Source organism: Morone saxatilis, unplaced genomic scaffold, assembly GCF_004916995.1.
Source record: "Morone saxatilis isolate NCDOM2014 unplaced genomic scaffold, NCSU_SB_2.0 Contig9, whole genome shotgun sequence".
In the NCBI taxonomy this organism is placed as follows: domain Eukaryota; kingdom Metazoa; phylum Chordata; class Actinopteri; family Moronidae; genus Morone; species Morone saxatilis.
Genome location: NW_023340268.1, coordinates 4085848 through 4097186, shown reverse-complemented (window position 1 = coordinate 4097186; position 11339 = coordinate 4085848). Strand labels below are relative to the sequence as shown.

The 11339-nt window shown below is 39.7% G+C and overlaps 2 protein-coding genes across 3 annotated transcripts in view; both read left to right on the top strand.

Moving 5' to 3' along the window:
• The window catches only part of lipea (lipase, hormone-sensitive a), an 11070-nt gene extending 4854 nt beyond the window's left edge, over positions 1–6216 (top strand). For both annotated transcript variants that reach the window (XM_035681789.1, XM_035681790.1), the window contains exons 5-11: positions 204–349; positions 449–634; positions 1292–1444; positions 1787–1931; positions 2965–3192; positions 3771–4162; positions 5292–6216. In XM_035681789.1, the coding sequence (XP_035537682.1) occupies positions 204–349; positions 449–634; positions 1292–1444; positions 1787–1931; positions 2965–3192; positions 3771–4162; positions 5292–5558 (1517 nt within the window). In that variant the 3' untranslated portion in view covers positions 5559–6216. The remainder of the gene's footprint in view (positions 1–203; positions 350–448; positions 635–1291; positions 1445–1786; positions 1932–2964; positions 3193–3770; positions 4163–5291) is intronic.
• Positions 6217–6716: 500 nt separating this feature from the next.
• On the top strand, positions 6717–9245 carry LOC118343079 (trypsin-2-like). Its single transcript, XM_035681825.1, has 6 exons — positions 6717–6753; positions 6976–7126; positions 7221–7477; positions 7634–7770; positions 8497–8598; positions 9198–9245. The coding sequence occupies exons 1-6, from the start codon at positions 6717–6719 to the stop codon at positions 9243–9245; spliced, it is 732 nt and encodes a 243-aa protein (XP_035537718.1).
• Positions 9246–11339: the final 2094 nt, after the last annotated feature.

Genomic DNA, 11339 nt, shown 5'->3' with positions numbered 1-11339 from the left:
ACCCCCGGTGCAAACATGCAATAAAAAAAAATAGAAAAGATATAAAATGAACAATCAACAATTTAACAAGACATAAAATAGACAATCAACAAGACATAAAAATAAAGGCTCTTGATTAGAGAGAGGAGCCGCTGCGTGTGTTACTTACTATCTATATCTATATACATGTGTTTATATGTTTAAAATCATCCGTCCTCTTCCAGGTATTGCTGCCCTCTCCCTCCTCACATCAGGGAAGTACGTCATTGATCCAGAGTTGCGGGGCGCCGAGTTCGAACGCATTACCCAGAACCTGGACATGCAGTTCTGGAAGTCTTTCTGGAACCTCACGGAGTCCGGCCTTATATCAGTAGGCAGGGTCAAATATTCTCCCGCTGATTCTCAAATGAGCTGAAGTCCTCTTTAATGTTTTAACTGCTCAATCACCTGCATGTCTTTCTCTGTGCAGGGCTTCACCAGAATAGCCGCTTGCCCAGTGCAGGTGAACCTCACCCTGACTTTGCCTCCTGTCACTCTGAACCTCCCGCTGGCCTCAGACCCCAGTCTAACAGCCACCGTGTCACCTCCAGTAGCCCACTGTGGGCCCGGGCCTGTCCACTTGCGTCTGATATCCTATGAGATTCGAGAAGGACAGGTGAGGCTCCACAGGTCTGATACAGGGAGGAACACAGGAAACCACAGAGGACAGTAGTGGCTCCTACGTAGAAAGTTAAAAGACATTTAATCTTTGATCCATTGTGTTGAGCGTCAGAAACTTGCATGTGATCTTTCTTTGTCCTTTCGGCCTCCGTGTTAGGAATTCTGCTGGTTTCTGATCTGATGCCGACAAAGCGATCTCACATTCAATTGTTATAGAAATCCCACCGGTCTCACAAATGGCCCAGTGGGGGAATTAATCAGGTCAATGGTGTTTGGCTGAAATGTGAAATCACTCAGCTGATCAGTTGCATTAGCGATAGAGAACAACACAAGTGTGTAGAAATGAATGTACAAGCAGACGCAGATCGATGTTTTACTAATGTATCCATTTACTAAAAGTACCCATGACATTTCCTCTTGAATCTGGATGGTGGGATTGGACATAATTATGAAAGGGAATATTGCAAATTGTGAAGCAATGAAATAGATAAGGGAGACAAAACTTTTATATTTTACAAGAGATTAAAAATACAAAGTAGCTGTATATTATGATATAAAAAATGTGTTTAAAAAGTTGTTATTCACGTCTTGGTCTATTTGTTTCATTGCTTTGTGTCCTTAATTATTAATGACCTTATATGTTACTTTATAGGACACCGAAGAGCTGCTAGCCTATTCTCGATCCGATCCTCCCCCTATCTCCGCGTCCCATCTCCCCTGGGTGCAGAAGCAACCTCGCTCCCCCTGGCTGCTCATCCACTTCCACGGCGGGGGCTTCGTGGCCCAGACATCCAGATCTCATGAGGTACAGTACAGCCTGCTGGTGTAAGACTGCTGACGTTAACTTCAGCTTGATTTGTAGCAGATGTTTGCAATAGTTATCAGAATCAGAATTTTGTTTATTGCCAAGTAGGTTTTTACGCCTACGAGGATATAAAATATCACAAAGTATCAATATACAATTATTCAAATCACACAAAAATCACACAGAAAAATAAAGTACTTTCAAAATATAAATAGATAAAGATAAGAAAGATAAGAAGAGAAAGATCGTTATTAAATCATCATATGGTTAATACACAAAATATTTATTAAATACAATGTTAATAAGCAACTGTTAATGACTCTGCTCCTCTTTATGAATCAGAATTATCTTCGGAGTTGGTCAAAGGAGCTGAACGTACCGATCCTCTCCGTGGATTACTCTCTGTCACCTGAAGCACCTTTTCCCAGAGCTCTGGAGGAATGTTTCTACGCCTACTGCTGGGCTCTGAACAACTGTCACCTGCTGGGTATGTGTACGACGTCACAGCGCAACAACACAGGGCTAGTAAACGACTAAACCAATGGGGAGAGTCTTTTATTTTAAAAGATTGATTGATGAATCTGTTTATATTTCTGTTCTCGTTTTGCACGATTTCAGTTTTTGTTGTTTGTCATCTGTCTTTAATCCGTTAAAAGAAAGTTAGTTTGTTTTTAACTTGTTTTAAAAGGTAAGAAACTTAAGATACAGAGAAGTAAAAGGCAGGTGGAGAATAGTAGTAGTAGAATATTTGTTATATTATTATATAGTTTTGACTATATGTAAATGAATGTTTATAAATGTAACAGAATGTGTGAATTCAAAGAAACAAATACGCCCATGTGCAAAATGCAAATGTGTGTGCCGATGTCTTCACACAAACAGATCTACAGATGTATTACTACAGAAAGCAATAGAGAATCTGCACATTTAACAAATGCTCCGTATGTTCCCATTGCAGATGTAAATAGGTACGCAGTGTACCATTATCATAAGTGGTGTTACTGGTTGTCCCTTTTTCCAGGAGGCGGGTCACATCATGCACTGAAACTGGCATGTGAATTGTTATCTGTATATTATCAGAGCATGGAACAGGGAAAGTGTCGTATGCAGAGAAGCTGGAGAAAAGCTACAGGCTACAGTATAGACTGGCTGCAACTAATGATGGTTTATTGTATATTTATCTGTTTGTATATACTTAAAGCAAACACGTAGACTAGTCAAACAATACCACTTATTAGTCAACTAAATACTACCAAAAAAAATCTGTAGCTCCTACAATTAAGTTTTCAGTTATTGTTTTCTCATAAATTGTCAATGTGACACTTCAAGTTGTAGAAACACTAATAAAAACATACCTATGAGTATTATATCTCGTTTCTGCCAGTCCCCTAAATGGACCTTTAATGTAGACTGATGAAAAAACTTGGAAATCCTAAAATCAGTTTATCCTTTCAGCGTGTAATAGAAGAGTTCAACTGATCCTAATTACTTCGGTACTAATGTTTCTGTCTTTGTCTCAGGCTCCACAGCGGAGAGGGTCTGTCTGGCGGGTGACAGCGCTGGAGGAAACCTCTGCATCACTGTGTCCATGAAGGCCATATCCAACGGCATCCGAGTCCCTGCCGGCATCATGGCCGCTTACCCCGCCACCTTGCTCACCACTGATGCCTCGCCCTCCCGCCTGCTCACGCTCATTGACCCTCTGTTGCCCCTAGGTGTTCTCACAAAGTGCATCAATGCCTACGCAGGTACGTGGGTGTATAATGGCACAGCAGGAGGTGTGTGCTCTGGTTTCACGCCTCATTTAACGAAAGAGCAGTTTCTGGGCGCCACTGTAACAGAAAACACAGAGAACAGATGTCATTGCATATCAGTAAACAGTAAACAGGTTAATGGCTTTACCTGGATAATTGGTTTAAAAGGTACTGTGTTAGCTCGCATTGCCTGATAATGTGACCCTCACACATTCAGTTTCTGTGTGTGGTTATGAAAGTAACTTCTTACACAGTCAGTGGAAGTTATGAATATTTAACATGTGTGAAAGCCTGTTTTAAATAAAAAGTGGTTGATTTTATTTGAGATACGATAAAAAACTCTCTGTAAATGCGATGAAAGCATCTTGTTTCCATTTATACAGGAGGAGGAAGTTATAATCAGGATTTATTGCCTCGCTCCCTTAAAAGACAATTAAGTTGTTTCACCTCCTCATGCTTTTCAAGCTTGTATTATCTTTTTCATTTAGTTTTTCAGCCACCAATATTTCACCATTTTCAAGTGTCTTTTGATATATTTTCCCCTAACTTACATCCCATTATCTCCCTCCCAGGGGCAGACTGTCACACGGTGCAGCCTGCGGTGGGAAGCAGCAGTCTGAGCTCTCTGGGTAGAGACACCGCTGTGCTGCTCGGTGATCTCACCCAGGGAGCCTCCAACTGGATCCAGTCCTTTCTGGACCCCCTGCGGACTTCAGACGGCTCCCGCTCGCTGTCATCAGCACAGAGGAGGTCCCCGAGCAACGAAACTCGCAGGACATCCACTCACAACTCCTCACCAAACTGCGGAGGTCTCACAGATTACCCAGAGGGCTTTGAGCCCCTGCGCTCCGAGTGCCTGGCCTTCGTTTCCCCAACTTCCTGCCCCATTATCAGGAACCCGTTTGTGTCACCCCTACTGGCTCCGAACAGCCTGCTGAAAGGCATGCCTCCTGTGCACATAGTGGTAAGAGAGGGAAGAGGAACTGAGGTAGTCGACGGTGGAAGAGTTTATGTTTTCTAGAAATAACCTCATCCAGACAGTTTAACCACTTAGCTTCATTTATTTTCCACATGGTGTTTAACTTCAGTACAGTTTTGACTTTCCACAGAGGCTGCAGACCTGAATCTTGATGAAAGTATATAGTGGCAATGGACACAGCAGACATTTTGACACAGCAGGAAAAACAGGCGGACTTAATAGCAGTAACGACAGCAGGGTGACGATAAGTGTCCCGTCAACAGTGACAGTGAGCCGGCGGGCACAATAGCAGGACCTCCCCTAAGTGGAATGCCGCTGTCATTAACACACCTGTGAGTTTCCTGCTGTGACATGTCAAAATGTCTGCTGTGCAACCAGTAAGACCGAATTTTAAATTGTTGTACAGATGTGAGACGTCGCAGACTCAGACTCAGAGGAGCTGACAACAACGTATTTGTGTCGGATTCAAAGGTTGATCAAGATAATCAATAATAATGAATAACTGCTTTTTGCCAGGTGTTTGTTGAAATTATAACCATTACTGCTCTCCATTTTCAAAAGGATACTTTAAAGTTGCATTGATCAACCTTTTTTATTATAACAATGGATCAAACTAAACTGATCACCCACCTCTCCTCTATGGATCCTTTTTTGTTTTGTTTTCTCTTTGCCTGAAACTCTGCTCTCATCAACCCTGTTTTCAGTAACAGCAGACGACTGTTTTCAGTGACAAAGCTCTCATTTAACTCACTGTACGCTCCCAGCTCAGCACCGAACGACAAACACACAAACTTTACAACTGGCTGGTGAACTGAACATATGGATTTGCATTTATTGGGTTTGTTTAAAAAAACAGTTTGCTCTTAACAGCCCACTGTGGTCCAGTTTCATGCACGGCAGATTTATCTTTATCTGTAAATATAAAATTATCCATATCAAGACTATTTGTGTGTAAAAAAACAATTACTCTTGACCAATATTGCTTTTAAACTCTCAAATATCGATATCGGTCTCAGTCAGGCTACAGTTACTAATGCATTATTTGCATTTTTTCCAGCGAACTGTTTGGTTTTGTTCAGTTCTTGTTTCCTAATCGCTCCACGTGTCCTTGCAGGCCTCTGCTCTGGATGCCTTGCTGGATGACTCGGTGATGTTTGCCAAGAAGCTGCGAGACATGGGCCAGCCTGTGACTCTGAAGGTGGTGGAGGACCTGCCCCATGGCTTCCTCAGCCTATCACAGCTCGCCAAGGAGACGGACGTCGCTTCAGAAATCTGCGTGGAGCAAATGAGGACGATTTTCCAGCAGGAAAACCCGACTCCTGCTCTTCGCAAACGGCCAAAGCTGGAAGAGACTTATCAGAGTAACAATCCATCGGGCTGATTGATTGTGTCATTACTGGGACTTTGTTGTTCTTGGATAAAAAAAGAGAGGAGAGATGCAATAAATGTTAGAAAAGTAAACAAGTCAAAGCTGGAGGAAGCTTAGGGACCCTGCACTCAAAACCTTTATAGGCGACAACGATCAAGCAAAACCACTAAAAACTTTATATAACCAGCTTTAATGCTAAATGATTCCAGATATATACATGATTAAGCATTTTTCTACCAGCATTTACAAGTTAAAGATTAAATGCACATTGAGAATATAACAGAAACTTCAATGAAAACGACCAGCCATTGCAGTAATTTCTTTACTGATATATATTAATATATATGTCAGTAATCGGAGGTGCCTTGAATTTAAAGTGCTGCTGTATTTGTGTAAAGTGTTTGAAGAAAAGCTTTGCCTACGTTACTAAACTGACCGGGGTTAAAGGTTTACTTGTACAGGAAACAGACTTCAGATTCACTTTATTATTATTATTATTATATTTGAATTAATGTGTAATCTGGTTTTGCCAGTTTTGTCACATGTTTACAATATATTGATAAGGAGGCCTTTGCATTGTATTTACAAGCAGTATATGTGGGTGTAAGAGTAAGTTGTACTAATGTAAATTAATTCTTATGTCTTAATAATATTTAACACTGTGCTGTTATATTTAAAGTCTGAATTAAATCAGAACTGAAAAGATAGCTTGTGCTCATTTAATGCTTTTGGACAGCTAGTATAAACTAGGACTTCACTGGTTATTTTTCCATGTTTTATGTAGTAACATCCATGTTGAATTGCTATTATTACTGTACACAAACTTGTATTGCAACCAAATCGCAACACATTCAAATCACTGACAAAAACACTAAACCCCACTGGCAGAATAACGTCTGAATTGAAGTTATTTAACACAGCTTGACATTTCCCATTCCTCGTGATAACTGCACCAAATGTTTGCTCTTGGCGCAGTTGCCAGAGTTCCCATACGATATATGATATTTTCAATCGTTTTCTGGCACCAGTTCCCTCTTTTTCAGCATCTTTCATTGGTCGTTCCTCATTATCAGCTGTCAGTGATGTTGACACGGGGGAGCAAACATGCTTTAAATTTGAGGAGTTAAATGAGATACCTTCCTGTCCGCAGACGCCCAAACCAAAGCCACGATGTTACTCACTTTTCTTGTGTTGGTGGGAACTAGCGGTAAGTTTGAGTGAAAATAAACCTTTTGCACCTTTGCCAGCTGGAAGAAAGTGTCGCTTTTTTTATGCTCAGGCTCACATTTTCCAGGGATGTGTTGTAGAGTTCAGGGTCATGACCTTTTGTCCGATGAGAATTGTTATGTGTGGTTCAAATAACAGCCTCAATACTCCTCATCTCTACACTTTTTCTGTGTCCTCTCCTGTCTTTCTGCCACCCGCACAGCTGCCCTCGGCTTTGATGATAAGATCGTTGGCGGCTACGAGTGCAGGGATCACTCTGTCCCCTGGCAGGTGTCACTCAACAACGGCTGGCACTACTGTGGAGGAACCCTGATCAATGACCGCTGGGTCGTCAGTGCTGCACACTGCTATAAGTAAGTTACTTTACTGAAAGAAGACTTCTTGTTTGCTTCTAACTCTCTGCTTTTCTTTCATTTCTCTCTCTTTGTTTCCACCGTGGCCTCTCAGGGGTGAGGATATCGAGCTGCGTCTAGGCGAGCACCACATCGGGTACAAGGACGGCCCTGAGCAGTTCATCGCCCCTGCTGTCATCATCCGCCACCCAGAGTACGACCGTTACACCATCAACAATGACATCATGCTGATTAAACTTGCCGAGCCAGCAGAGATTAATGAGTACGTCCAGCCCATCGCCCTGCCGAGCAGCTGTGCCCCTGCAGGCACCCAGTGTCTGGTCTCTGGATGGGGAGCCACTCAGAGCCCCTGTAAGTCCGGGATTAGAAGAATAGGTTGTGTTCAGAGTTGCTGCGGTTCCTACTAGTGTTCAGCAGTAGATAGCTTTATGATTTGAATAATGTGACTGATGATGAGGCAGGTGTAAATGTAAAAAATGTCTCTCTGATTGTGTTTGTGTGGCCCAGTCGGCTGTACGAAATGCCTGCACTGCCTGGATCTGCCCATCCTGCCCCAGCAGGACTGTGAACGCTCCTACCCCAACAGGATCACCTCCTCCATGTTCTGTGCCGGCTTCCTGGAGGGAGGAAAGGACTCCTGCCAGGTACATGAAGGCAGAAATATACAAAAGATAAAACAGTTTAGGTCAATTTGAGTTTTATTTTGAAAAATTATTTCCCTTGCATGTGATTTATTTATTTTTTATTGTTTATTTGTATAGGGACTAGTGCATAAACAAAGGCTGACATTTATAGCCCAAGCTAATTTGTAATGCCTGTCCCTAGATGGGCCTTTATAAAACATAAAACTCTACAAATATTCAAGAGACAGTACAAAACATACTCAACAAATAACACAGAACTCAACAAGAAAAACAAAACAATACAGGACACAAAGTAATACATTAAAGCACCATAAAACACGACTACATAACTGATCTTTCATTTATAGTTTAAAATGGTCTCGATCAGGATCCAGTTCCACATTTTGATCCCCAAACTGGAAAAGCTGATTTATGTTTACATATTAAACATACATTATTTACCTTCTTTAAAAATATCAGCTTGTTAATTTAGCTTTAATGTGACAAAATGCGCCTTTAGATGCAATATTACAGATTTTGTGTAATGTCGTGTTTTTGATTTTGCCCACTTATTGGCCACTTATTTGTTTATCTGCTTTTGTTTTAAATGTATTTCACAACTGGTCTTCTTTTAACTCCCTTATTCCTTTTTCTTCTTATTGCTATTATCACTTTTATTACAGTTTAGTTATTATTTTGCGAGTGTTATTATTTAAGACAGTGTTATTTTTCCATCGTCTCCATCAGGGAGATTCTGGTGGCCCTCTGGTGTGTAATGGGGAGCTCCAGGGTGTGGTGTCCTGGGGATGGGGCTGTGCTGAAGAAAATCGTCCCGGTGTTTACGCCAAGGTTGGTACACCCTGTAGATCTCTGTTCTGTGATACTTTAGAGAGTTTTATGTGTAAAAATGCCTTGTTTAACTTTAAATATGCCTAAAATATTCTACTTTGCACAGACAAGGGCTTTTTGTCAATTAGGGACATTACAACACTCCAGAAAGTGCCATTATTTACTTTTATCTATTGAGGATTTTGTGAGTCTTTGTCATATTTTGTGAAATGTATTTGTTGTTGCTGTATAGATGATCACCTGCCATTATTAAAATGTAACTTTAACCTCCTTTCACTGCAGTAAGAGCTGTTATAAATAAATAACTACCCTTGCAAAGCTCAGCTCTGTTATACTCAGACCTGTCTGAAGGTCATTTAGACTACAGACGCTGTATCCAAGGACACAAAAAGCTTGTGTTTTGGACTTGACATGCACAGAATATATCTTTAAATCTCTGGTATCTTACATAATATTTTAATTATACCTGATTTATTATCAACATCCTAAACTTTGATTTCTAGTGTTCATTGTGTCACAATAATTTAAAAAGTGAACCAGCTAAAACTGTCCTTCCTCTGCCTCCATTTTTAAAGTTATATTAATTTTATTCTCCACAGGTCTGCCAGTTTACTGACTGGATCCACTCCACTATGGCCTCTCACTGAAGTCCTTAGGCAGAGGAAAGATCAAATGTGTCTACCGATGCTGTTCATTTAATGTCAAAACACTTTTCCATATTATATGAGGAGCACATTATGCAGCTTTACCAACCAGTTCATGACTTATTTGACTGTTTGTGGGCCATTTTTAAACAATGACAATAAAATATCATCAGTAAGAAGCTAACACATGTCTGGGATTTGATTCACACACATTAATGTTGTCAGTTCTTTACCACAACTGGTGAGCATGTTAGAAGGTCTTTTGTTGTGCTGACCTTAAGCTCGCCTGGATCAAACCCCTAGATAGCAGGATAAACTTGTGTGGGATAAATGAGAAAGCTGTGCTAAATTACAACATCCAGCTGCACCCAGTGGAGCTGCAGATCAGACTGCGGTTGTACTGGTCAGCTTCTAGGTGTACATTGTGAAATATAACTGTGTATAGCAGACGTCTGTGCATTTTAAACTGCCAGCCTTGCAGCCACAAACAAAGTCACAATGCATAACCCTTTGTGTATGATTCTATGTTATAAACACAAATAAAGTACAGCATTTCTTTATGGTGGTTAAAGAAAATCTAGCTGTATCTCTGGGTGGAATTTATTAAACCTAGAACATCTCTAACATCCTGCTCCAATTCCTCCTTCAACAGCATATTGGCCAGAAATATAATATGTGTGTATAGCAGCGAGTATTGCAGACTTTTGTTTTCAATCTGCAGTTTATCTACATCACTCCACAAGAATAATGTAACTCCGACAAAGTGAAATGCTCACGATAATGGATTATACAGTGACAGCAAGTTTCAAGAGACATCCTATTGATTTTTATGATGCACTAAAATTAATTAAACAATTGCTTGAAATGAGTATAAACATAATATACAGCATAAATTATAAATTATACATGATTACTACTTATAAGGATCTAAAGCGTATTAATAGACTTGTGTGATTCTTTAAACATCCCATGGGGAACATAAAAGTTCCCAAAACATAATTTTGACTGACATAAAAGCAAACTATCACTACAGTAATATATTCTGGCACCGTTTTAGACTTAGACAGACTGTATTTGTCATTTGGATTTGCATCAAAATTAAATTACGTTACAATGACACATATCACAGCAGGAATAAAGGGGAGGCAGTATGTACAAAATAAATATATATATGCAAATATAAAAGAAAGAGAGAAAAAAACTTTAGTATAAAAGACCAGTAAGATAATATATATTTCAAAGTGTAGTTGCCTATGTAAAATAAACTTTTGTATATAATACAAATAAGATAAAAACGATAAATAAGTCCTAGTGTGACAGTCCTGTGTAGGTGTGTGGGTGAGGATATAATATATATTGTATTTTTGACTACACAACAATTATGTGACAGCTGTAATTACTGGTTACATTTCAGATTATGGTTTCTCATAAAAAATATATGATGAGCTTAGAGAATACAAAGCATTGTTAAAGGCCTTGTGACCCCATACAAAAAAACTGTGCCAGCTTGGGGCCCCTTGACATGTTTCATATCATGTCTGTGAGATTCATTTACTGTTCATGAGAGAGAATCCAATTTTTCATTATTTGAAAATGAAAATATATGTTAAGTAGTCAAATTTTGATTTGCCTTGTATACACCATTAATCATTTCCCAATCCCACCAAGATTAACCTTGGGACCTTTTACAGGAGGCTTGACCCCTTGGTGGGAACACTGGTCCTAACTTAATGTAAAAGGACTAAAACTAGCTCCATCTCAACCAGCTACAAAACTCTGCTTAAGCACAGATGAGTCAGTATTAACAATCTAATAATATATCCAATCACAGGGGTCATTTTTCTTCAGAACAAGTACTTCTACTTTTAATACTTTAAATATATTTTGCTGATACATATAGGCTATTTCTAAATATATATATATTTTTTTTCAATTTTGAATGCAGAATTTGTACTTGTAATCGAGCATTTTTACATTATTGTTTTGCTACTTTTATTGAAGTAAATAATCAGACTACTTCTTCCACCATTAGGTTTTATTTTCATTTTTGTGTCACTTTATGTTGATGCCAAATGTTTGCACCATGAACCGTATCTC